The sequence below is a fragment of the Haliaeetus leucocephalus genome, unplaced genomic scaffold (genome assembly GCF_000737465.1).
Source record: "Haliaeetus leucocephalus isolate CR32 unplaced genomic scaffold, Haliaeetus_leucocephalus-4.0 Scaffold162, whole genome shotgun sequence".
Taxonomy (NCBI): Eukaryota; Metazoa; Chordata; class Aves; order Accipitriformes; family Accipitridae; genus Haliaeetus; species Haliaeetus leucocephalus.
In genome coordinates, this window is record NW_010972598.1 from 15,352,941 (window position 1) to 15,380,601 (window position 27,661).

The window sequence follows — 27,661 nt, forward strand, 5'->3', positions numbered from 1 at the left end:
ATTTATCAATGGACCTAGGATGTTTCTCAAGGAGGAAGGTGAATGTGATTTTTCAGATAACAAAATAGTGGGAGACTACTTTATTGTTGGCCAATGGCCTTAGGATTGGTTTGACTGAGTTATGCTTTAGATAAGACCTTGAAGTAATGGAATCAAAACCATACGCAGGAAACTTGTTCTGTGAAGCAGATATCTCTGAAAGCAGAGGTTATGTGCGGACTACAATCATGACATCATCATTGCCATCTTCTCTTTCTTTCTGGTGCATGTGTAGATGCCCACAAAGTATTATTATTCATTTATTGCTAATAATCTTCTGATTTAATTTCAGGCAAGTGAACAGATTTACTATGAAAATGTTCACGGTGAGAGACTTTCTTGATCCATTGAATTTTTTTTTTCTCTTTTTGGCTGATAACTTTAATAGATTTGAAATGCAGCTTCACTGTGGGAAAGGTGGGGGGTGGCTTCTATTCTTACAGGAATGCAGTGCTCTTCAGGGTAGTTGTTTCTGAAAAGAAAAAAGAACAGGTGGAGCATTAAGGATCTGGAGCTGGACTGAATGCGTTTCAGGCCAAAAGTGCGAAGCTGGGCTGACTGAAGGTGCCTACTCTTACCAAAACTGTCTGGTACCTTATTTTGTTCATTTTGTTTGAGGACTCAGGTAGTCATTTCTTCTTTGTTCTGAAACATGATTATGCAGAGGTGCTGTTAGGTAAAAGGTCTTTTTTCAATAAGCAATTATTAAATCCAGAAGTAAGTGCAGACAATTGCAAAAATCTTTGTCCTTTGCTTCCTTGTAATTAATGTAAAAACTTTCTGCACTGCAAAGCCTGAAGTACAACTATAAACATTGCTGGTTGAAAACCAAAGGACAGGTGACCAGATGTTTGAGTACAAAGCCAGTCCTAATACTTTTGCAGGGCCACTCATGAATAAAATGTAGTGACTAAGTCTGCACAGCTTTGGGACTCATCTGTAAAATATGACTGCAGCAGAATGGAATAGATAGCTAGAACAATTCGATTTGGGATTGATAATGCTTTTACATGCTGGCATACATATGGCAAGTAAACAGGTTGCCACCATATACAAGAAGCAGTGGGCAACTGGGTCCTCAAGTCTGAATGTTGGCCTGTGTATTTTGTCTTTTAGTTCTGTGTGTTTGTCCTTGCTGCACTAAAAGGAGTGTTTATACCATCTGCAGTAGGTCCAAAGGCTCCTGCAGTAGTCAATGGAGGGAGAAGGGCATCTCTGGAGGTCATTTGGGCTCCTAAGTTTGTACAAGAAGTGCTCACTTTTCTCCATTTCCTACAGAAAGAGGCTAGGTACTTGAGTTAGGCATCTGCAACACGAATGACTGTGCATATTGCTTATTGTTCCTCAAGCACTCGACTTTCTTGTTGCATCATTACCACATTATTTAAAACCGGTGATTTCTAAGTGACACCAAGAAAATTAGGTATTGGATCTCTGTTCTGCAGTAATTGAAGAAGTTGCTTGTTTGGATTTTTGTTTCTTCAGCAACAGCTTGTTAAAGGCACAGCTCCCTGTAATGATAAGAAAATGCCCTAGAAGTCTGAAGAAATTTAAAGGTTGATAATTTACACACCTTGATATACTTAGCCTTTATCTTTCCATAACAGTGTTTGTGCAAGATGTACCTACAGAGCTCCTTCAGATCTGTAGCACGTCTCTTGTCAGAAATATGAATTAATTCTATTTGGCCACTCCTGAAAACTAATACAAAGCTGTAAAACCCAAGCTATAATCAATACAAGGGGAAGACTGCAAGGGTTAACTGCGTTGCTGAAATATGTTACATAGGAAGGTTGAAGACTTTAGGCCATTTTCCTACCATATCTATTTAAATCCCATGAGCTTTTTATCACAAGCTGAAAAAAATCTCTGGATTTCTTGAACTGACAGCGTTAATAAAATCAGGAAAAAAAAAACGAGGAACAGTTTGCACTGTTTTTTTGATGGCTGCTGTCTAATCTACTCATCTGAAATATTGAAATAGTTATGAGGAGCTGTCAATTAAAAATCATTGACACATCAAAGGAGTGTGGTATAAAACTGGTATTGAAGGCAGGTGCCTGAGTGGAAAAAGTGTGCAGAAGACATGGAAAATTCATGTCTTCTGAAAACTGGTTGGATGAAAGGAGGTAAGGACCTGGGCTTGCTGTCCACTATTTCTGGTCCTTTAAGTGTGCTAACAGGTCACTAGCAGGATGTTTTCTAAGCTAGTTTAGCAAATACAACTCAAAAACAAGGGACTAAAGAAGTTTGTGTATTTAGGTTACAGAACTGCAAGTGTCATCATTGCATTGACAGATGGAGAACTCCATGAAGACCTGTTTTTCTACTCTGAAAGGGAGGTAAGTGTCTTACACATTTTTTTAGCCACGGAGACAGTGCAATGTCTGGGCTTGCTGCTTTGAAGGCAAAAGATAGGGAAAACCTTCTTCCCTAGTAACAAAGCTTCACTTTGGTGCTCTTTAGACATGAATCTTAAGGATAAACATTAACAGCAGCAACGCTTCTGACTCATCAAAACTGAGACCTTTCACGGGAATGGATGAAGGTTTAAACTTCCAGTTAAAAAAAAACCAAACGAATGCGAAGGAAGGAATAGCTCACAGCTGAAAGCTTTCAGTATTTACTGGATTGTTCTGGGAAATACCTGAATCTTCTCACTTTGACATTTCTTCTTTCACAAAAAGTAAAGACTGCAGACAAAGGATGACTGTTGTTCCTATAATCTTCTGTCACATCAGAAAGCCTTTCAGATGATCAAATCCAAAATTTCCGCAAGTGTTTCCAAGATTCAAGTGTGTATTCTCAACACCCTCATTAAGTCAGCGTATTATGCAAAATGTTAGATAAACAGCAGGTCGAGCACTTGAAAGCTATGCTGTATAGTGTTTCTACTGATGTCCTTTTGATAGTCATCTCTGAAGAGATGAACCAATTTGCACTTGTCAGTCAAACAAATTAAGATGACCTAAACTTGGAAGATGTTATTGTTATGTGAATTTGCTATGGACAGATTTTTTTCCTCTCAATCTCTCCAAAGTGCAGCTTTAAATCCAGTAACAACAAAAAGAATGGTTTTGTAGAATAAAACTAATATTGCTACAGCACAAGCAAACGTCATTAATCTAGAGTTCCCCTCCTTACTGTTCATCTCCCTTTTTTTCCCTTCTGAAATAAAAAATGCACAAGAAAAACAAGTTTATTTTTAGAGGTGAATGAACAAGTTGAGAGGTCAGAAGTGTTATATTAGTTTTGGTTTGGGGAGGTACAGTTAGTGAGCTAGTAGAACGGAGATCCTGAGCTCAGCTCTTACACTGTGAGTTGTTTCAGTTGTTTCAGTTTAAGCTTCTCAGTGTAAAACTGGAATGACGCTTTTCTTGTAAAGCACTTGGCTATCTAACAATTTGAACTACTATTGTCTTCTGATATAATCTGATTTTCTACCATCTTTTCTGGGAACGGGTTTTCGGTCAGGTGTTCCTGTTCTAATGAAATACAATTAAATGACTTAATTCATACTTAAACACAGGCAAGAGCATTTAGAACAGTTGCTTTTTGAATAGCAAATGCAAATTCATCTGCATGTCAAAGAAATAGCTTGGAAAAATCAAACCTGTGGATGTTCTGCCTTTATTAGTTCGAGATGCTGTGTAAGTAGTGGGAGTGATATAGTTTTGCAGCAGATGGAATGAAATGTCTCTTCACCTATGGATATCATGAGTCCAGGCACACATGTCTGAAATAGCAAACACTGAAACATTTTGGGTTACTATTATACTGGGATGTGTCCTAAATGATGAAAAGAAAATGGATTTAGACTGTCTTACATCTGGTGGACGGAGAAATGTTAGGAAGTTGGAATAGCTAGGAAGGTGAGCTAACTGGGTTTGAAAACCCCACCAAATACTTTGGGTTTTGCTTTACTAAACAATTAGTAGCAGATAAAACCTGTTTTTGCAGAATCAGGGAGGAAAGCTTTTAAAAGCTTTCTGTGGTCAAGCCCCCCCATTGCTCGTTTTACAGAGGAAGACTAAATTTATGATTAAGACCTTTCAGAAACCTGCATCTCATCATGTTTGCATCCATGTCATCTTATCTTTCCTTGTTCCAGGCTAATCGGTCACGTGACCTGGGAGCAACAGTATATTGTGTTGGTGTGAAAGACTTCAATGAGACCCAGGTAAATGAGGCACTAGTGTTTACTGAGGTACTTGGCAAAGGTACATGTTGAACAGAGGCACATGCTCCCAAATCACTTTCTCAAGTGGTCTTCCTCTCCTTCTGTTGATTGTTTGACGGTCTGAAGTGTCTTGGTCTGGGTGTTGGGTTTAAGCCCCTTTCTGTCTTAATCTCCATATGTGGAGAACTCTCCCTCTCTCTGCATGCCACAATGACTCTTGCTAATGGTGGAGAAAAGCAGAGAAAAGACACATGAAGAATATCAAATCAGTCTGGCTTAAGCTGTAAGCAGAAGGAGATTGTGGGGACTCCCGCCCCGCCCCCCCCTTAAAATTGACGTATTGTCATATAACACTTCAGTTTCAGTCCAGCTTTTCTTTCACAGGAACACAATTCTGTAAAAAGCAACCAGCTTCATTAGCAACACTAATATTTTACAGCATTTTCCCATTTGGTACTCTGGCTTCTAAATTTATCATATGAGTGTTAGTACGTCCATGAATTCCGTTTCACACCAAGTGTAAGAGTTGACACTGTATTTTTCTAACATTAGTGAAACACTGGTACAGCTCTTAAGTGGAGTGCTGAAATACTTATTGGATAGAGCTATTCCAGGTTTTCAGCTTTGTAACAAAGCTTCAAACACTGATTCAAAAAGGAGTCAAAACAAAATTGGCTAAGAACAATCTCCTTTGAATCAAAACCAGAGACTAGTGTAACCCGGAGTTAGTCATAGAAAAAGCAAGGAGGGAATAAAAATGGCAAAGAGACTAGATCTAAAGTAGCAGACCTTAAAGACAGCTGCTACTTGATGTCATTTAGATGCTGAAGAAATTAACTGGAATTAGATGACTGTGTCTGAAGTCCCAGAATGCACTAGGAGGATGACTATGTGGAATGAGTTGAGGAAACTGTAAACATCCTGGTTTACAGAAGGTGCTGTATCTCGGCCAACAAACCGTAAGCAGTTTTACTACTCTTCTCAGAGCAGGCAGAGGAAAGTTGCTTGGAGTATTTCTCTGGGTGCAAACCAGGAGGCTGGCAGTTTGGTGTTTTGCTTGAGAAGTAGGAGTTCTGAGTGGCATGAGCTGGAAAGGTGGAGCCAGTGGGGTTTAGGGAAGAATGTGTGGCTAGTCTGCTGCCTCCAATTTGCAATGCTACAGGAAACGCCAGAGGCCTGCTGGGTTGATGCTACCTCTGCATGGGAGAGAATTACTATAACAAACGGCCTTGCAGCAGTAAAACTTGATTCTGCTCCAGCAGATGCATGGAGAGCTCATTACTTGTGAATTGGGCTTATATTTTTGTCTTAACCTTAACCCTTAGCGTGCTATTGACAAGTGAACCTGCATGTAGCTCTTTACAGGTGATGTCCTGGTTCCCCTTATCTTACCAGCACCTTATGAATGGCCCTTTTCCTTGTCATGTAGGCTTCCAAATACTCTTCTGCTCCCTTTTTCCCCCCACTCAGAAAATATATCCTGTTATAGCTCTCTGCTTTCTTCTTGGCTCTCTAATGGTTGAGCCTAGGACAAACAGTCAAATCTCTGTCCTGACAGGAAAGGTGAATCAGGCCTATATCTCCAGATAGGCTGTAGTTTTCATTAGTCTTCTCTATGTGTAAAAATACTGAATCATTTTGATTAGTTCCCTGGTTTAAATTATGTATGTGCTGAAGTGTTTTGCTGCATTAATGGCATGTCCTGTTGATGCTGTGGCCTATTTTGGTTAGGGAGTTACTGTGCTGGGTGATTTACAATCATGTGGGAGATATTTTTTTGCAATGAAGATCATTAGGCTCTGGGCATCAGTGAAAGCCACATTCTATCTTGTCTTCAAAGGTAAGGGAAACCTTTTCTGATTCCCAAAAGAGAGCCTTCTAAAACCAATCAGGCTAAAGAGATAAACTTTTCAATGCTTGGCAAATTATAATGCACCAGCAATCCATACAGAGTACTTGGAGTATTTGGGTTTTTTATTTGTAAGTGGATGAGTCTGGAGAAGTCTTAACTTGCTGCCTGCTGGCTAATTTATCTCATTCTTTGCATTTCTGTTTTATTTACTTTTACTGCTTGGTCAGCTGGCTAGAATTGCCGACAGCAAAGATCATGTCTTTCCAGTGAATGACGGTTTTGAAGCCCTTCAGGGGATCATAGACTCTGTAAGTATTTTTAATCATGTGTTTGCATGTGTGCATGTTAGTTTGTGTTAGCTTGCACAGTTGAAGGTTTAGTTTTCCTGTGTTCACTAGGACCTGCTGGCTGCTAATAAATCACTTAAACATTTGGTCCAAAGAAACTGACCTTTTTTATACTAATATTGCTACTTCAAGGTAGTGTTTATCAACAGGTCACAATACTGGAAGCCTTGAGCCCCAATATTACCTTTGTATGTCTCCCTCCTTGATGGGAAGTAACTGACTGAATGGACTAGGCATATGGTGACAGTTAATAAAATGGCTGCCACACACTGGGAAAACAGAGATGTGTTAGAGCACATTCTGTATGAAGGATTAGGGCACTCTTTGATCTCCAGCCTTCTGCTTGAGTAGCATCTTTTCTGTCCCAAAGGATGTGCTGTGCTGCTTACCTGTTTAGAATGGAGGAAGGGATCCTGCTATGTGTGCCACAATCCCAAAAACTTGGCTTTCTACATTCAGCCTCCTAACAAATGGGCTATTTTTTTTTTTCCTTTTTCCCCTCCAGACCTAGGTTTCCCAATTCAGATTGATCAATTCCTGGCATTTCCTCTAAGGGTTGAGTGCAGCATATAAGAGCTGGGCTGTTCCTGAGTAGCTGGGATAAGAGCTAGTAGTTCAGCTGACAGAGGGAGGGCCATAGATAGATTCCTTTCCTATGGCTTGTGTCAAAGTCATGCAAATGGTTCCATGTCTTTACCAGCAAATAAGGATAAGGCATCCCTATTTCTAGCTCTAAAACTTTGAGTGGCCTAATACTGTCTCACCTAGAACCAACGCTTCCCTTGACTGAGCAGGAAAGGCATTATATGAGAGGGTGTGTGTGCCATTTTCATTATAAGTGTAAAACATGCCAAGTGTTCACTAGGAAACAGTATGCTTTCAGGTAGCTTTCAGTATTTTTCTGTTCCTTTTGCTCAGTCGTATCCCATAACTGTTCTAATTAGATTGCTTCCCATGGCTGCAGAGAAGGATGGGAAATCCTTTTAAGGACACGTGTTCTGTTCATTTTGGTATAGGATTTTTAGTCGATAAAACACAGATGAAATATACAACTTGAAGCTAAGGAGGGTAGGTTCACCAGGGGGGTCTCAGATTTCTGTGTTTACAGTGGTTACACACTATTCTGACCATGTAGTACCAAGCAAAACTGTTCCCTCAGCACAGGCTCAGTTTTCACTATTACTCTTGCATGTAGATGGAATACAATCCCTTGCTTATTGGTTTTCCTGGCACTGTCCAAGTGTGGGGCTACTGCCTCAATTCTCTTGGACAATCAGGTGTTGCATGTCATTTAAGAAAGCAACAAAACAACAAAAACCCCTAGTTTGTTTCCCAGTCCTGCATTCCCTTTGCAGCTGTTTTTAATGAATTCCAGCAGCGGTTCTGACTCCCTTTCCAGTTATACTGAACAGAACGGGAAGAGTTCAGCCTCCAGGAACCTAGTCAAGAACTTCTTCAGCTGACTGGTGCAAGATTTACCAGCCCTGAGAAGGAGGCTCACAAGGAGGTGTAACTGTACAGTAATGAATCTGTGACCTGGTCACTTGCATTTGAGTGGAGTGATTGCAATAGATTGGGTAGAAAGAAGGTGTGTAAAAGGAATGGCAAGAAGGACATTAATTGCTCTGTAGAATGACGAAGAATCTGTAGATTCCTGTTCTAGCCTGAAAATAAGCTCCCTCATTCCTTCTTTTCTTGTCCTTGAAAGCACCTCTGTCTTTGAGAAAATGAACAAGGCATTTGTGTTCACTTGAAAGCATTTTAATGTTCAAAGGGCCATGAGATTTGGAAGTTTGTTTCAATTCCTGTGTAACAGTATAATGAGGATGCTCATCCATGTGTAGAGGGGATTGGTTAGGCTACCCGCTGCTGGTTCATATAGCAGGGGAAGGAAAGAGAAAATTATGAGTCTGCAGGAGATTAGTGCTTGAAAACACTCTAGAGATGTGAAGACCCGGGCCTGTTCTGGTCTGCAGCAATTTGGTGTGAACTGCCTTGTATTCCCACTGAGGCGGCCTGACTCTTCCCTCCTCCCCTTGTCTTGAGGAATAGAACTTTTTCAACCCTCTGCCTGTGCAGGGGCGGTGGACTTAGAAGTTCCTCTGGAGTGAGGAAAAGGGTGGGATCTGGGAGTGGTGGAGCTTGAGGCTTGCCTCTGCTGGGTCTCTACATCTGCTGAGCAAAGATGTTCAAGGTGGTGGGTCTGAAAATGTTTCGGTACACCTGCCCTTCCTTTTCTGTGGGAGCCAGCATGTTTTGAGTTAGCAGCTGCAGGGAGATCTGCTCAGTGCTTTCTGAGGAGGACTGTCTCCCACTCAGCACCAGCAAGCTATTCAGGCTGTGCCCTGGAGGCTGTACTTAAATGAGCTGAAAATATAGTTCTGTGCTGAAGTTGTGCTTAAAAACATGATTCTTAGTGGGAGCTGAAGGTATTTAGTGCGCTATAGGTTTTGGTCCTTTCTCTCCTGTGAGTTCCAGTGTGACTTTTCTATTAAACCAATTGCTTTTTCTCCCTCATCGTGAAAAAGCCACTGCTAAAACTTCAGCTTCTGCCATGTTTAATGGGAATTTTGATTTTGTTAGGAGGGAAGTATCTGGTAGAGAAGCAGACATCTGATTGCTATAGGCTGGGAAACAAATGGAAGGAACTGAAATAATTTATTAAATTTTTCTTTGCTGTGAAAAATTTCTGCAGATCATAACCTGTCAATTTAAAGCAAATGGAGCAAGTCTTAGAAGGAAAACCTGAAACTCAACTTCATCTACTGCTCTGTATGTCTTTGGTAGGAGTGCTGGAGGCAATGGAATGTGAAGCAACATGAAAGTCAGGATCATTGATTTGCTTCGAGCCTTTAACAGAAACTGACTGCAAGAGCAGTCACTTGGAACAAGAATACTCCTTGATCCTTGCCATGTGTTAAACAGTGGCACTAGCTCAGAGCTTATCTCAAATAGAGATGTAATTGTGGGTCCCTTAGAAAGGATTCTCTGAGCGAGCTGCAGAAAGCCTCATGAAGCAGTTGTGATGTATAAGAAATGAAATAGTATGAACTAGTTCATGGGACTGTCTCCAATCTGTGCAAATTGTGCAAATCATTCATCTTTTTAAGTTTAATTTCCTGTGTACTCCTTTCAGATCATCTTGCAACGGTGTCCACCTACCCTCAGTATTTTTCAGGTCTTGCCTCAGATCTTAGAGTTGACATGGCAGTTCAATGGACTCCTTCACCCCAAGAAATTTTAGCTTGGAAATACACTGTCTCTGAGTACTTCTGTTACACAAACCACAGTGCTTGGTATGTTTAGCGTGGTAACTTTTGTGAGATCTTGATGTGAGTGTCTGGTAGACGAAGTATGAGAAACACGATGCTTTTACGTACTCATCCTGAGCTAGCTGTTCAAGCTTCACTTGCAAATAGATAAACTGTATATTCCCTGGTGCAGGGAGAAGGGCTGAGACTCCATGAATGGGGGAGAGAGGTGAGAGAAAATTACTTCCTTTGCAAGACATGTCCTGTATGTTCAAAATCTGTAATGTACACAAAATGTCTGTCAGCTGTCTGCCTTGCTGCTAAATTGTAGTCTGAGCTGTACATGTACACTGCCCAGGGTCAGCAAGCTGAGCTCTTTAAGCTCCTGCAGCCAGTAAAGAAGGGTGGGATCTCCAGAGGGCAATTTGGAGCAGGAGCTTCACGTAGAAATTTTGAATCTGTCCTCTGTCGGAGCCAGGCTTTCTACATAGGCCAAGGAGAAAGTCAACAACTCAAGCATCTTGGCTTGGGTAGCTAGCTTACCCATCTAAAGTAGAGGATGTGAAGCCCCAGTCTCAACTGTATTGTGTTTCTCGTTACTTGTAGTGGTATATGATCGTGCTTTCTACTTCTTTCTTCCCCCAAATGCATCTTTAAAAAGGACTTAAATATATTTATTTTACTTAGCTCATGCAGATATTATTGGCCAGGAAACACTTCATAAATAAATTACTGTTTTGTAATTGGCAACAGACTTTGTTATTTAGTAATTCAACAGAGCTTGATAATGAGTACCTAGCCCCAGACTGTAGGTCATTCACACTAGCACTGATTAGGCAGTAACCTTCTATTAAACTTCAGCATCCTGTTTGCTAATTAGAATTCCCAAATTTGGTGAAAAAAAATTTATAAGAAATATGCAGCTGCTGTGGTGAAGTAATCTGTCTGCATGCTTGTGGACCAGAATACCAATGAAAACTTCCAGCAGCTGCAGAATTTCACTCCCCTTCTTCCCTTTGTTTCTAAAAGGGCCCCGGTGACCTGCAGGACCCCTCCTGGTTCTCGGCCTTTAATGAGTTGCCTAGCAGAAAGCTAAACTAGTCACAGGTAGTGCTCAATCCAGTTCTGTCCTGATAGAGATAACTGTGACAAATAAAGCCATGCTTTCACTAGGATGTGTTGCATTTTTTATTTGGCATGTCAACAAATATTAACAAGTGATCCTCCCAGGAGCCTGTGTGAAGCTGGAGCATAATTAGAGCCCCACAGAGTACAGCAGGAGACTGATTTGGGAATCTGAGCTTGGTCATTAAGCGTGTGTTGCTAAAGACAATGGGGTGCTTCCTCACCAAGAGTGAGCACGTGCTTCAAATACTTTTCTGCATGGATACCAAGGCAAGCTGCCTTGAGGCCTGCAATTAGTTACCAAGTAAACCAGAACTGTTGTAGTTCTCCCTATGAAAATGAGGATGTGGAGTCAGTTCTCCCATCTATGCTGTTGGAGCAGTTTATAGGCATTGAGCTGGGAGATTGCATCACCACTCTTGCATGTTATTTTGCTTTCCTGGGGAGCCAGCCTGCAGTGAATGAGGTGCACCTACAGCCCACACAAGGCTGTGCAGTCCTCAGGAAATGAGAGAACAGAGAAGATTTGATGTAATCTTCTACGATGAATATGTTGAAGTCCTTTCTGAATGTATTTTTATAATGAGGAAGAGACATAAAGGAATTCTTTTGCAAGTTACTGCTGCCCAGTTTTCACTTCAAGTTAGGGTGGGTGCTTGGAGCATTGGAAACTTATTATTATTCTAAATAAAAATAAATGTTGCAGTTGGCACTGTAAAAAGCTGTTAAGGCCAGCTTTTTATAGTCATGTAAATGGATTGGGCTGAAAGGGAGCTCTGCATCATCTAATTGAGACACCTGCTAATCCACCCCCCTGTCCGAGTTGGCTTACAGCATGAACGTTTGCAAATGACTGAATAGAAGTCATGAATTTCAAACTTAGTCATGTGAGATTTTACTTGATTTTTTTTTTTTAGAAAATGAAAGCATTGATTGTATTTTTTCATGCATTTGTTCTCCAACTCATTTGCCTACTTCTTTCACTTCATTGCTGAAAGGCAATGAAGAGTAGTAATATACATTAAAACATTTGGGGATGCTGAGGGAGAGTGGAACAGAATCTAAGGAGAAATTTGGAAAAATGTGAAAAGATTCTCTTCTTAAAGGAGACATTTTTCAGTGGAGAGGAAAAATACTTGGAAAAACATCAACTCTTAGTTGTGCTTATTAGCCCTGGCAGTCACTTTGGGCAAAAAATGCTGTATCTTCAGAGAAGCAGAAGCTGGAATGAGTAAGGGGCGGGTAGTAGAGGACTGACCGGAGATGGTTGGATGGATAGCTACAGACAGATACTTTGGAAGAGTGTTCTTACAGTCCTCTCTATTTTTTGTGTTTTTTCCTTATTCTGTTTTTCAAATTCTTTTAGTGCTTTTCAGTTGTGTTCTCAACTGTTGACTTTCTCTTCTTTCTGCTTGACAGTTCCTGTATAACCTTGTTCCTGCAAATATTCTTTCTCCTCACTTGTCAGGCTGCCAGCAGTTCAGATCATCCTGGTTCCTTCAGTCCCTTGGTACTCCTTCAGTCTCTACCAGCCCGGCTTCTGAGTAACTCAAACTTTTAAACAAAAATTTTTAAAAATAACTCATGGTTCTCTGTACCTTTTGCAATTAGGTATTTGAGGCAGAGTGCCATGATTGTGGAGAAAAAATAGATTATCTTTTTCTTGCAGAATTTATTGTATTGGTTGCTGTTCTTTCCTTACAGATGTTTCAATTTAAAGTTGGGAAAATAGTTTTCATGTTGGATTTGAGTCATGATGCTTGGCTGACATTTACTTGCCTCTTTGGAGCTGACCTAAATTTTGATCAGTATTACCTCGTCTAGGGGCTGCTTAGCCCAGTGCTGAACACCCACAGCTCTCAGACGCTGCTGCTGTTCTCACAGGAGCTTATGGACACTGTCACAAGTTTGCTGACTGCATGCAGTGAAGAATTTGAGTTGGTCTTTAGAGCAGGGGAAAGGCTGCTGCATGCAAATAACAGCTTGAGCAGTTTTAGCACTGTATGGGAATAAACAGTATCCAACTCCAGCATGCTCCTTGTGCCTTGCAAGCAGTCTGCCAAGCCTGATGCTGAAGTATTTGTGTAAATCACTGTCTACATGTAAAGTGGTTAAAGGTGGTGCCAACTGTTATGAAGACATACTGCTTAATTTAAGTTTGGTTTAAGTAAAGAATAACTGTCCATACATCTTGATTTGAAATGACAGTGCAACTTTGAGGATGCACTCAGGTACACTCTCATTGATCAGATTAAAAACATAAGAAGTTTGAACCCCTATGCTGAGACTTGAGAAGTGGCTATATAGATATTCCTAGGATGTTTCAATGCAAAGGTAAACAGCTTAGCTTAAACTTGTGATGTTTTATTTGGAGTTTTGGGCTCCAGAATAATTTTGGAGAGGGAGGTGTGACTGCAAAGGGAGGGCAATGACGTTGCCTCGCTAACCGTTCAGAGTGCACCTTAGTTGTTATGGATCGTAGTCTGCATAATAACTTGTACCACAGACAAAGGCAAGCTTGTGCTGAGATACGGGAGAGTGTTGGCATCTGCTGCCTTCCTCCATAGCAATAGGTTGCTGTGGAAGAGCAATGACACTGGTGTGGTTGGTTTAAAGTGAAAAGCTAAGATGGCATAATTGTGATATGAATGCGAAGTGCAATGTGGAGTTAAGCATTTATGTGAGAACAAGTGCACCTTCTTTCTCACACTTTCAGCTTTGTGTTTCTATAGAAACAAATCTGAGATACTTCATGACATTTTTTTCCTGTCTTTTAGATTTTGAAGAAATCCTGTATAGAAATTCTGGCAGCAGAGCCTTCCAGTATATGTGCAGGGGGTAAGTATAAATTGAGGCCCTAGTTGTTCATGTTGCCTAAAATACATCTTTCTGTCCATCTCTAATTGCTGGAGAGTACAAAAGGAACTGATTAACTGGAGGTAAATCTTTTGCTTTTTTTGTGACTTTCTTTTTCATCTTTCAGTAGCTTGCACATTTCCCATTTCTGCCAAATGACGTCAAATGGGTTTTTCTTACAGAAAAGGCTTGAATTTCACAGTTTTGCCTAACTTTTTTTTAGTCAAACCAGTCTGTCTTACTCGGACTGTGCCAAACTTGAAGTAGATATGCTGCAAAATTACAAACCAAATCAGAAAATAATGCTTTGATTAGGTTTAGAGTTTTGCAAATTCATCACCTCAAAGGATTGTTGGGGAAGTGCTTCTTAAGAAACTAGCAAGAAAGTCAAATGAGTACACTTTGATCTAAAGGCTTGTAATATTCTTGGAACGTTTCTTAGGCTTTTAGGGTTGATACAGTGACTGAGGACTAGAATTTAAACATAATTCAGCTGACTTGTGTGAATGGTACTTCCCCCTCTTTGTGTGCTTGTTCAAATATGATTGTGCTACGTACATAGTGGCTTTAAAGTTCTGGCAAGCATTTTTGCATTCAGCAGAACCCAGCCTTTTTCAAAGAAAGCTTGAGAACCATTTTGGCCTCTTCCGTGTGCTTCCTGTGAATTCTTCACATTTTATGAAGTGTATCCTAACTGTTTGTTGAATGTGTAGCAACTCACTAAGTAGAGAGGTTGTGAGCAGAGCTGAGGTTTGTAGAGAAGGACAAGTCCCTGACAAATTCAGCATCTTCCTTTTTCTTAAATCAGTAGTCCAAATAAGAAAGCCAGTTATCATTCCTTCTTTGTTTTCACTTCCAAACCAGCTGCTTTAATCATCCTTCCTGCATCTCCTGTTCCTGAAGCAACTGCCTGTATACTTAAACATATATAGGTAGTCATATTTTCCTAGCAGATGCAAGACAGATGCTAAATGCCCAGTAAGTACCAGGTATCAGTTTTGCATTCCATGCGTGCCACTACAGTAGTTTTTTTCGAAGCCAGGATGGCATAATTGACATGAATTATATTACTTAGTCATCTATTTCTCATTTTGGCTGGCCAATTAAATAGTTCCTGTATTAATGTATTCCTGTAAGGTTCCAAAACAGGGCTCTGTCTACCTGAGCATGGTAGATGATTGTTGCCATGACAGTCTCTGATACAGTGCAGTGATGTTCCATAAATGCTTGGGAAAGGAAATGAAATTGTGTGAAGATTCAGATCCACTTTACGCTTATAGTTTTGGGGTTTTTTTTTAAATATATTTACATACTTACACAAGCGATAAACAATGGTGCTTGTGTAATGTCATAAGCCAGAAGATGACTTATAAGGATCATTTATAACTATCTTTAACGCTCTCTAATATGCTTGTCAGTTGCTTATACATCTTATCACTCCCAGTCATTGTGTCTCAGTGACAATGTAGGGGTAATGTACAGCTGTATCAAGCAGAGCCAGCTGAGGAGAAATGTAGAGGGGTTTTATATAAACCGTTCACATCAGAATTTGGCCAGTACTTCACAAGAGGAGCAATGTTAAGTTTGAAAAATGCCAACAGCTATTTAGATGCTCAATTCAAGACCTAATCTCTGAGTTTGGGCAAATACTCCATTGCTCTCGAACTGCAGGTAGTTTAATCATTTAAGACTTTGAGACTAATGAAAGTGCCATTGAATATGGAAGTAATGTGCATTAGTGTCTTTTTTTTTAAATAAATTTTTGCAGATAGAGCTCTGATACCTTGTGTTTTCATGTTTCTGTGCACATTCTTGAAGGGTGGTGGCAGTTTGGGGGTTTGGGTTTTTTTGTTTGTTTGTTTGGAAGGAGAGGACATGAGGGGTCCATGTTACCTGAGCCCAGTCTTGCACTGCAGACTGGTCCCAGACACTTAAGTAATGAATTTCAGCAGCAACATATCATTCTGAAAATCTAGTTTCTTGATGATTTGGTTTTGGATCAGTAGAGACATGCAGGGTGCATACTGTATCTGTTCATTTCAGTCTCAAGCAGAGACAGGATCCCCGTGGTTAATCTGACATCATTGATATGCTGTTCTTTGACTGTACTTGAACTCTCGTTCCCCAGCATTTGAGACTTCTATGATTTCTCCTAAGTATTCATCAGCCCCCACACTCCAGAACAGAGCTCCTCTCCCCCGTTCTTCCCAAATGCTCTTGGACAACACATAATGGGCCTGTGAGGCAGCTTCCCTGGCTAGATGTGGCGGGATGATTTGCAACTTGGCTGTAAACGAGTGGGACCTGGAAGAGAGCCCAGATTCCAGAGCAAATCTGCTTTTTTTGACAAGTACAGTGTGTGAGTCCTTAAGGGAGATGAAAGAAGATGGGGACTGTAAAGTGCAAGGCAAAAACTTTGAATCTGCAAAAACTAGGTTCCTTGTTGCTCCTGAGAATTTTAAAACCAAGGTGGTGTTTCTGATGCACCTGTGATTACTTCTGAATTGTCTTGGATGGAGAAACATTTTGCGTTCAAACCACATTCACCAGCAAAGCATTGGTGAGCATTATCTGAGTGCCTCTCCTAGATAGTAACAGGAATTGTGGGGGCTGTTTTCTTCGCCATGGGGAACTGCAGAGTTTGAGTTTCTATGTCTGCTGCCAGAACTTTTCTGTAACTGTGGCACTGTTTCAAAATCTGGAAGTCTGAAAATGGTGCTTTCCTTGCAAGGCAGTCTTAATGCTGGTGGCTGCAGGAAGTTTGTAAACCTTTCCCAGTACTAGGTTCAAGTAGTTGGAATAACAAGGAACGGTAGAGAGTGGTCTGAAAGACTTGTGAGGATATGATCTCATTCCTAAGCCCTGCTTGTTCCAAAAAGAACCGCTCAGTTCAGCACTCAGGTGTTGGTGACTCCTTGATGCTTTCTGCTTGCGCCGCAGCTTGCAGTGACCTTGTAGAGTTGATCTGGAAGAATAGCAAAGAGGAAGACTTGGAGAAATGCCCACAGTCTCTGAGATCATAGCCTTTGTCCAGAGACTAGAAAGCTGGTCGGTTGATGAAATCCCCAGTCATTGTATAGAAATGAGTCCAGCCAGGGACTCATGGTCATTGTACAGGTTAGTAGGGCAGGATGTGACAAAACCCATGGCAACTGATAAAATTTTGCAGTTAGCTAGGAAAGTAGCACTTGAACTTCTCCAAGTTGTCTGTCACTAGAAGATTTTTTTTCTTTCCATGGACAGATACTTTTGCCTTTCTTCACCCAAAACTTTCTGCCATTTAAAATGGCAACCTGGGGAGGGGAAAGCTCAGTGTCTCTGAAGCTTAATGTTTTCACTGCAGGTCAGTGAAAATGTTTATGTTGTGTATTATTTCCTGTTTCTAAAAGCTCAAGCTGAAATTGTGTAGGGAGAGAGTGGATCTTAACAATTTTTAAATTTAAAAATTGTTAAACTGCAAATTTTAGCTCAAGAGATCTCAAGTAAAAACTTTTGACATACATGCCTTGTCTAAATGACCATTCTTTGCCTCACTATATATCAATAATCTACTGTCTCTTTTGCCACAGAGTCATTTCAGGTTGTCGTGAGAGGAAACGGATTTCGACATGCCCGTAATGTTGACAGAGTGCTCTGCAGTTTCAGGATCAATGACACGGTTACTCTCAGTAAGCTGTTTTTATTTTTTTACTTTATCTGACCCTGCACTGGCACGCATTTGCTTGGAAAACATTTTGGATCTCCAAATATGTTGACTGTCAAGGTAATAATTATGGGACAATGAGCTATTAAATTTGCAGAATGCAGAAGAGATTGATTTTTTTTTTTTTAGGGGAAAATTGCTGGTGGTATTATATGCTGTGACTCTGACAGCAAGTATCTGAATAGATAAGCTTGGGCAGTGGAGAGGACGACATACAGAAGATAAGAAACTTGCCTGTAAAGAGTATCTATATGTTTCTTGCTGGGTTAAGTATATAGTGAGATCAGGTCTGTTTTCCTCCTTCCCTATATTTTGTGGTACTTAGCAGGCCTGGTCATGCAGCTTAAATAAACACTACTGTTGGAAGCTGTATTGGAGCAGGGGCTAAGGCACTGCTGTGATTCTGTGGATACAGCTTGGAAAGATGTTTCCTCTACCATGTTCACCAAGCAGAAGAACCAAAGTAAGAGAAGTAAATTAGACCCTGAGTGTCTGGTCTTTTTGTGAAGTTTACTGAAAGCCATTTAGCTGGAAGAACTAATGATCCTATTGTTCTCACCTGTCATGCCTGCAAACCCACCTAGGAAACCAGACAGCATAACTCATAGTTAATACTATCAGTGACAGTAGAATTCATCTTTTCTAGCATGGAATCTGTTCAGAAGCTGATTGTTTTGGAGGTGGTCCTGACCATTTTGAGTATAAAATAAATGCATGAATTAGTCTATTATGAATTAGACATGTGAAAGCCTAATGGCTCAACATTGGACTTGCTCGTGCTTTGAGCATCTGTGTAATTTGCTCTTTGGAGCAGGGGAACAGTTTGCTAAGGCTGTTTGTGCTGTGAGGAATGCCACTGAGCATTCAGGGCAGATATGTTTATAGGACAGTGAGTGTATGTAATTTGTCCTGAATGGCTTTATGCTGGCCCCCTCTATAGTAGGCAGGTTCTGGAATTGCCAACTCTTGTGTCACTAAGCAGAAAGCTTGGCTGGCTGTGGTTCATGTTTGCTTCATTCGGATATGGTGAGTATTGAGGACATGAAGAGCAGAAACTGGAGGGCTAAGTGTCCACGGAGGAGCCGGTGGCACTGGAGGGTGGGAATAGGGAAGGAGAAGGATCTGAGTAAAAGCACTGAGGTGGGGGGAATACAGTGAATTAACTGGTTTGGAGGAGTTTCCATGCAGCCTGGAGGTGTGTGAACAAGTGAGAGGTGGCTTTCAAAAAAGAACAGCAGAGGCAGCCACACATTCATGCTTTTCCTTTTAAGCTCCATAAATTTGACCCAAACCTGACATGTGGCCAGAAATGCTTAAATCCGCATCATGGCTGCATTTAGGTGTTGAACCATGTCTGGTTTCTCCCCAGAGTTAAGGTCCAAAGTTTCATTTGGATCATACGTGTTACAAAGTCTCCTGTAGTTCTCCAGAGCTGGGCAGGAAACCTTCCCTTCTCTCCACATGGAAGGTTCCAATGGAAATGAAATTGCTGTTCAAATATTTAAAAGTTTTCTTTTCATGAAAAGTCTGAAGCCATGTGGTGCAAACCCAACAGCCTTTGGGTTCAGTTGCTGGAAGCAGACAGTTTCTAGCATTCTTAGTTTGCAAGTCTGCTGTCTTTTTTTCAATTAAAATGTGAATATTCCATATTAAACACATAATTTGGGTGAAAGCTTCCACTTTGTGGAGGAGCTACTTTAAACTCAAGAGAGAAGTTAGTGGAGGATTTTTCAAGCAGCTGTATTTTATGATAAGAAATGTGTGGACATGTATAATAGAAGTTACAGGAGTTACAAGACCACCACTCAGCCTGACAGAAGCCCCTGAAGCTGCAAGGTTTAGGAGTACCCACATCACCCTGCTGTAGCTTGGACTGGCCTTGTTTTAAGTCCTGAACATTCCTCAGACCAGATATCCCTTCAAGAGACTTGTGCTGTTGGTGGTTTCTAAAGCAAGACTGATTGGGTCAATGTGTGCAGTGTTTCAGTTTTAGGACCACCAGGGGCCAGATTTGCAACCTGTGTGGGAGGGGATAAGAGCTAGGTTTGGTCCCTCCTTAGTGGAAGGTCATCATTACTCTATTTCCCCAAATTGCTTTTCATTTCTTCTATAAATTGCTTTCAAGAGCTGTAGCGCAAAGGTCTTTGAGTGTGAGTTCAGAAGGCCTGAAGAACTTGGATCTTGGGCTTAATTTGAACTTTTTATTAGGAGCTTTAAAATAGATCTGTATCTTGAGGAGAAAAAGCATTGGAAGCTATATATGAAATGAGTAAACTCTACTACCCCTGGTTTACAGACGGGGAAACTGAAGTTACAGTACTGAAGGTAGGTGCTCCAAGTGAGGTAATAGCAGACAAGCATGCGGATGTCCTGACACCCAGCCTAGTACTCTTCCTACTGGTTTATGGGGCCCCTTCAGAAGCTAGAGATTTGGTGCATGCCTCCTTTCTTGATTGCCTGTTCTTCATGCATTTCTGCCTCCATATCCATCCAACAATTGTCCTCCTTATGGCCCCCTTTGCATTGTGAGTCCAAGACAGGACTCTGAGCCTGAATGGAAGGTAAAAGTAGCTACTGTCCCTGCCAGCTTTGTGAGGTAAGGAAGTGAGATTAATGCTATCCTCCTTTTCTCTCCTATGTAAAGTCTTTTCATCACTTGATTTGCTGTTCCACTTTTTTCTCCGGAGAAGACTACTTTCTTCCTTGTCATTAGCTTGAAAGTCACCTCTGTTACCTGAGGCTATGCTAGCTGTGACCTGCTGTTGCATCCCAATTGCTTCTCAGCTCAGCTTCCTCGGAGCTGGCTGGCTCTGGAGCAAGGCATTCATTCCTGGAAACATCCTAAAGTCTTCACAGAGCTAAGAATGTCACCCATCAGCTTTCCACTATTCAGTATGTCCTGTCTATGGAGACACAAAAACATCCAGTATTGCCAATGGGAGGAGCTGTTTGCGAGGGTTACCTCACTCCCAAACGCTGTGACCTGGTGTCTGTGGGGGTGAGGAGGAAGACTCCTTCCTCTCTTTTTGTGTGCTGACTGCTTGTCTAGCTAAGTAATTTATTATGGTGCCTGTCATAATTTCATAGTAGCTTTCAGGCAAGATCAGCTTATTTTAGTGTAACCCCTGGGCTTTTCTTATTTGAAGCTGCCTTCCTGTGTCCACAAGATGACTGTGGAAAATGAGGATAAGGGCCAAACATATTTCCTGCCCTCCAACCTGATGCATTCATTGTGTCCTGAATCAATGCATAGGTGAAAAGTGAGCTCATTCTCCTTGGCACTGCACCAAGACTTCTCTGTTTTGCACAGCCCTAGATTGTTTGATGCAGTGACCTGGAAGCAAGAGACCACAAACTCAGTTTCTGAGTTCAAACAGTTCCCTGATTGAGGGAACTCAACAGTCGCTCATCAATGTTCTCAAACCCAAGTCTCTCCGAGTGGGAACTGCCACAGCTCTGTTAAGTTTAAGTTGCTCTGTGTGAGAATGTACTTCAGTGTTTTGCTTTACTGGAGCCTGCAGCTCCAGCCTGTGTTCTCAGTGTGCCTTTGTGGCACTTAGCGGCACACAGAGTTACAGTAAGAGTTAACCGAATGAGAAGTTTATGGAAACCTTATGGAGATTGACTAGCTCAGCTGTTTTTGTTTGCTTGAAACCTCTCAACCTCTGATTGTATCAGGGAGGGAGGTATTTTTAAAGATAACACTAAGCCAACAGTTCCCGAAACCTTAAATTATCCCAGATGAGATGTAGACCAGCACAGCTAGGACTTGCTGAGGTTAAGGGCATGAGCTAATAGATTTTTATTGGGATTATTGGCACAGAAAAGTGGCAGGTGAAGAGAGCATCGGCTCATAATGTTCATAGCTATGGGATAAAAAAAAGGAACATCTGTTGAAATCATGGAGAATATTTGGCTGAGCAGAACTGTAATCAGATGCATGTTCGACAGCAGGGTGTTTTCTGCCAGCAGCCAGGACCTAGGAGAATTAGTTTCAGACTGCACAGAGTTAAAAGTAATTATCCAGTGCAGTGACTTATGACTGCTTTGTGGTGCTAAAATGTCTTTGTCTGCCCAGGTTGTGCAGGATCCAGCAAAGATAGTTCTGGGCATAGAGGCGAGCTCCGTCCTAGGCAATTTAAAACTGAAAAGAGAGACGAAAAGTTGGTGAGGAAACAGCATGCACCACAGCAGAGGTGGAGCTAGATCTTTTGCATTCTAGTGGATGCTCTGGACACTTGGCCAAAACCAATCCTTTGCAGAAACTAGCTTGACTTCCCCCCCCGCCCCAACACCAAGTACCAGAACCAAGGGAAAATGAGGCAAATATGGTGGGAGCAGGGCTTTGCCAGGTATCAGTGGAGGGTGAACCATATAGGGAACTGTATCCCAAAACTGCCCAACAAATGTCTTCTAAAAATTGTCTTCTGTTTTCAAAGCCTAATAGGTTGCTCCATTTTCCCCATCTTTCCTTTTTCCTGGCAGCACAGTACTTCTCTTGTGATATCATCTTTACTTTCTCACACCCTGGTCACTCTTAGCACTGGAACGTTTTGCTTTGCAGTTCCACTCTCCAATCCCTGATTCTCCCCTGTTGATCATGTCACTTCAACCCTCCACTGAATTTTTTCCTTTTACTTTATTACAGTAGCTTTTCCCTCTTTCTACTGTGGTACTAGAGAATGTTGATCGCTGTGTACAAATTCCATCACATGTTTTTGGAAATGTGACCTTTAAGAAGGACACAACCTATGCCTCTAATTTTTCCTATGTGACAACATACACCAAGGTGAGCTTGGCATCCTGTTTTTAAGGGTGGCTCACATCATTTCTTGACAAAGAATATGAAAACAGAAGAAATGGTTACACTTCTCTCAAATGCTTTCCTAATCTCCAACAAATTGCAGTTTAGGAGACTTTAAAACAGGATTCCTGTGTGTTTACCTCCAGCAGACTTCTCTGCGGCTGTCCAGGCCGAGTGTGGAGGAACAAGCACAGAGCAATCAGGAAACTTGGGCTGAGTGAGGAGGAGAATCGCTGTGCAATGTGGAGTGCTTTACCAAGCTCACTTATTTATACTGTATGCTGCTGGGGGATCAAGATGGTCTTTCACTGTGACATTAGTATATCTGTGCAAATAAGCATGACAGGGCTTATGGTAACAGCTCTGAGATTGGAGTGGAGCTGTTGCAGTGCTGGACAAAGACTACTGCCTGGGAGTGACCCTGTTGTACTGCAGCATGGGCTGCTCTCCTGAGCTGCCAGTTGTGAGTGTAAGCAAATTAATATCGTGGTGCTTTGCCAAGTTCTATTAGTAGCCTTAAAGCTGTGTGCTTGTTGAACAGAATTGTATGCACAGCAGATGAACCCATCAGAGAAAAAGCGATTCCCTTCCAGATTCCTTCTCTCCATCTACAGATTGTTATGAATATGATATCATTGTTCTGGGCTTATCTGTCTCTTCCCCCCATCCCCTAACTGCTCTGAGTGGCTTTGGCATTCAAAGCTCATGTGTCCCTACACAAAGCAGAGCAATTATAGCATGATCTCAAATGTGGTTTTCATTACAGCATTAACAAAACATTTCTTATTTATGGGTCTTTCTTGTAGGCAGTTTCTCTAGCTCAGAGAGTGTTCCAGTGTCTTTCTACATTCCTATTTCCCCACAGAATGGGTTTGAAAAATAAACCTTTGCTTGCAGAGTTGTCACAAGGAATGGCATAAGAGGAGGAGTCAGCCAGGATGAACAGAGATTGTGCTTTGGTAGGCGGTGCAGACAATTATGGAGGTATTTTGTCTCATCTGAGGTGATAAAGGGACAGTGGAAGTGCTCAGGGCTACCAGTCTCCAGTGGGCCAAGGTACAGACAACAGCCTTCCTAGCACAGATGGTCCTGAGGGAGTTTTATGTGAGAGCAGCCAGACTCCCACCCCCAATTTGGCTGTACTAGTCTAATGAACAAGAGTCTTCTCTCCTGCAGAAACAGAAGACTATGTCAAAGCATTTTCTGAGATGTACTTTAGTTGAACGCAAATCATAAATACAGGGATAACAGAAGGAAATTGCCGGTCTGTGATATATGGGAAGTTTGGCAAACAGCTTTTGCAGCCTTTTCTGGACTAAAATATTGCTGATATTGTGAGTCCAACAAGCAGCACTTGCGATATTTGGTGGCAATTTGAAAATGTGCTTTCTTAAACTCTTCTGTAAGGGATCTTTGCAGTCAGTTTTCAGTATGACAATTAGTTCTTGGATGAACCATTACCCAAAGAAAATGCTGTTATTTTTAGCTTGGTTATATGACTAAAAGAAAGTACTCCTATCTGTCTTGGTCACCTTCTTTGGGTTTTTGTACCTCTCTCTTATTGAGGTTTGCTTTTCTGTGTTAAAACATCATGCATATATTGAGGCTTTTATTATTATGGTTGGGAAGTACTCCAAGTCCTGGCTTGCCAGAAGGTTACACCCTGCTAATGGCGAAAGAAACTATTCACTAATGCTGGGACTAATAGATTTTACAGGCTACAGATAGTTGTTAAAAGGTATAGGAATGCTGGGTAGCAAATTACAGGAATATGAGCAGTAGAAAGTACCATGTTGAAAGGGCATCCACAGAAAACAAATGTATTTGTGTGAGATGTTTGACCCTTCTCCATTTCTGCACACTGTTCTGAATGGCTTATGCCTCAAGACTGACTAGTTTTAGTTGCCTATATGTGCTCTGTCCTGAGGGAGGTGGGGGGGTGAGAACCTTATTTTGCTTGATGGAGTGATTATTGGTGCACAGGTAAGGGGCAAATTGTGCCCATTACTGTGGGCAGACTTTCTCAAAAGTGAGGCATCGCAATACTTCCTGAAGATGTCCAGCCTCTTCCCTTGATTAGTGTCTGAGATGCAATCAAGGCTTGTGCATCCTTTCTATAAAATTGGCAAAGGAGGCAAAGTGATTTCTTCATGGTTACACAGCCAGCTAGCAGCCGAGCTGAGAATGGAAATCGCTTCCTGGGCAGCAAAGTCAGCGACATAGAGTCGAGTGCTCGGCCCCCCACCTTCCACAGCACTTCCACTAGTATAGTCAGCTGAGAGGAGTCCAAACCACAAAATTCAGATTTTGGCATGAGATCTAGAGTTTGGGAGCATTCAGGCCCATCTCTTGCTGCACAGGAATACGGCAAGTTTTTTCTGTAGCCAACAAGAAAAGCGGCGTTCTTTCAAATGCATCCTGCAGATAGAGATGCAATAGCAGATGAGAAGCGTTGTTTTGTTTGGTTTCCCTATGTAAGTTTTCCAGGAAGGAGTCAGATGGCCAGAGTTATGCAAACCAAATGGATCTTCTTTTGTTTAGAGCAAAGGAAAATAGTCACTCATTTTTGTGGTGAAACACAAACATTCTCCAAACAAAATAATCTCTCCCTGTAGCCAGCCTGGCCAGCCATGAGTTCCCTCTTGGGACTCTGAGTCTGATAAACTTTCTAGAGGCATAGACTTTAGTGCAAGCTGGGGGTGGGAAGGGAGAGAAAGAGAAACAAAAAGCTAATGAGATCTAAGTAAAAGGCCTGGCAAAATTTAAGCCAGCTTTTGTTTTAGTGAATGCTGGCATGGAGAATCCTTTGGCCTTTGCTGCCAGTGTTAGCAAAGGAGAAAACAAGACATTGGTCTTCATTCTTGTGGCATGTGTGCACTGAGACAATGTCATAAATTTATGGGAGTTAATGATATCTTCATAAAGCAGGGTGACAACAGAACTGTAGGGCCAGATTCACCACCACTGTGCATCTGCTTTGCTTGTGCAAAGTGGGAAATGCTGCTGGTTTGATTTGGTAACTCCATTGCAAAACTGAGTGCTTGTATATGATGCAAGCTCATCATAAATCTAGTGCCTGTGCTGTAGGCAATAAGAAGTGAGGGATGTGCATTGTATCACTACAGTGCATGCTTGAAATGCCTATTGTCTGTCTGCCTCTTTCAGTGACGAAGTAATCTTCTAGTTAGTATGGGGCTAGCAAAGGAATACCCTGTGCTAAAAACATCTGCTCCTAATGTTTAGCCTAGTGCAAATGTTTGTTATGTATTCTTGCACTGAGGCTGTGGGAAAACAGCAGTAATATGGTACTTTCCAGGCCAGCAGCATAAGCAGGGATCTAGAGGCATCACAGAAGCTTGAAGTAGGTGAGCCATGATGCAGAAGCAAAGCCTGCCTCTGAAAACCCTAGGGCTGGCTAAAATGTTTCACTTTCAGCTGTTTGCCTGTGTCAAACAGTCCTTAACAAAATAACTGCTGTGGGTAACCCAAAAATTCTAGTGTGTATATGTAGGCATGGGATCTGCTGGAAGCTGGAAACATAAGGAAAACTTCAGGGAAGGTTACAACTTCTCATTACCATTTCATTTTTTTTAATGGAGTGTAAAAAATAAACATTTCCTAACCTGCCTGAGGAAATCATCTTTTATACTGCTGCCAAAGCAAAGAAATAACACCAGGATGAAATAGGGATTACAATGTGTGATAGGAATTACTAGAGCAATATTACTGCTTTCTAAAATTTGTATTCAGTGGAAACCTCTCTTTTAGGAATGTCTGGGAAAGAATGCTTGACTTGGTGAGTCCTGGTTCTGCATGAGGGGACAAACTCTCGCAGTCTGTATCTTATCTTTATGCCTCATCCACTGCAGTAAAATATGCTGCGTGACTCTGCTTCTGAGTGAACCCTGCTGAGCTAACCACTGAGAATGGGGCCAAGATCAATAGTGGTCTTTTGCTGTTGCCCTAATCATTATTAGACACCATCCACGTGAACAAATTTATCTCGGCAGCCAAGTGAAGAATGAACAAGGCTCATAGCTGATGCAGAAATTACTTCAGAGAAGGTTGCCACATTCTCTTTGGCTTGTGTCTCTTCATGGCTTTTCCTCTTTCTACTGGCACCTTAAATGGAATTGTAACTTGCACAAGTTTCCTCAAAAACAAAAGACCAGACAGTCAGAATAGTTCAGCTCTTCATTAGATTGCTAACAATTTGGTTAAAATTTTATCCTTGCTCCTTTCCATTCCCTGTTGCTGTCAGTGGTGACCTGAACCCTGTAACCTTGCTTCCATGTTGCCAGTGTCATGTCCACCCTGGGAAGTAAATTGTGTGCTATGCAGTTGTGAAGAGACTTTAGATGGTTAGAGACTCCAGGTTTGCTGTCTGTGTTTCAAATAGCAAAGCAAGGTGGTGATGAATTGTACTCCTGTTTCATGGCCCCACAGAATGAACGTCTTTTCCACCCTGTGGTATATAGAGATAAGACTGATGATTTGGATTGAAGATGAGATTTGAAACCTATGGGTTTGAGCTGAAGGGGAAGGAATCTGTCAGGAGAGGAAGGGCTTTCAAACAAAATGAAAATTTTAACTGGAAAATTTTAGGAAGCTGGTAATACTTGGTAACAGCTCATTTCAGGTCTATAAGCATCTCTATAGAAGGCCCTAGAGGTGGTTATAAGTACAGCTGGTAGAAAGCTTTCTGATGCAGTGACGTGCTTCTGGAAAATGCTGATTCAGCAGAATCAACTCATTCTGTGGGAATATGTGGTTTCCAGTCCTAAAAACAAAAACCACCCAGCCTGTTTGCCTGATTTTTTGCCAATCTGCCCAATCTCTAGTCAGCTGGCAAATGGGCTGAGAACTTCCTTGGGATCCCCATCTGCCTGGTCACCAGAGTGAGGGTATAAAGTTCTGATTTAAGTCTACAAGAGTATTAGCTAATGTTCCTGTTTTCCAGGCAATTGCCTATTGATAATTTTTCTCGCTCCGCTTTTAAAACCATAGTATAATTTAGGTTGGAAGGTTTAATTTAGGTTCAGACAAGTCTGCCTTGAAGTGCAAAATTTCCCATAATAGACAATTTTCTTAACTCAGCTATTTCCAATTACATGTAATCTGTTGCAACTCCATCTGGTCTCCTGTATAGAGCGGCTGTGATAATTTACCCTGACCATTCCAAAACCCTTGTATCTTCAGTTTTGTTGTGGCTCAGATGTGTAGCATGATAGATTTCAACAGCACTGAGCAGCTGTAGGAATGATGAAGGTTCTGCATACAAGATGTGGGTGACAGGCAGTACAGGGCTTCTGATTGCCCTGAGGTGTTCAGCTCTGCAGGGGCAGGTAGTCCTCAGCCCTTTCATAGGAGTGGTAGCACGAAGGGCTTTGTGGAATGATATTTCACAGTGAGAATGACAGAGAGCTCTGTGGCAGCTTGAAAACAAGACAGTTTTCATGAGGGCTCTGCAAAGAAATGAAAAAGGAGGGTCAGCGGCTGCATTT

At 41.5% G+C, this 27,661-nt stretch overlaps 1 protein-coding gene across 1 annotated transcript in view; it reads left to right on the forward strand.

The window, feature by feature from the left end:
- Positions 1-27,661, forward strand: part of ANTXR1 (anthrax toxin receptor 1) — a 108,547-nt gene that overhangs the window by 15,916 nt on the left and 64,970 nt on the right. The window contains exons 5-10 of the mRNA XM_010562875.1: positions 332-365; positions 2,302-2,381; positions 4,151-4,219; positions 6,299-6,379; positions 13,572-13,632; positions 17,220-17,318. Of these exons, the coding sequence (XP_010561177.1) occupies positions 332-365; positions 2,302-2,381; positions 4,151-4,219; positions 6,299-6,379; positions 13,572-13,632; positions 17,220-17,318 (424 nt within the window). The remainder of the gene's footprint in view (positions 1-331; positions 366-2,301; positions 2,382-4,150; positions 4,220-6,298; positions 6,380-13,571; positions 13,633-17,219; positions 17,319-27,661) is intronic.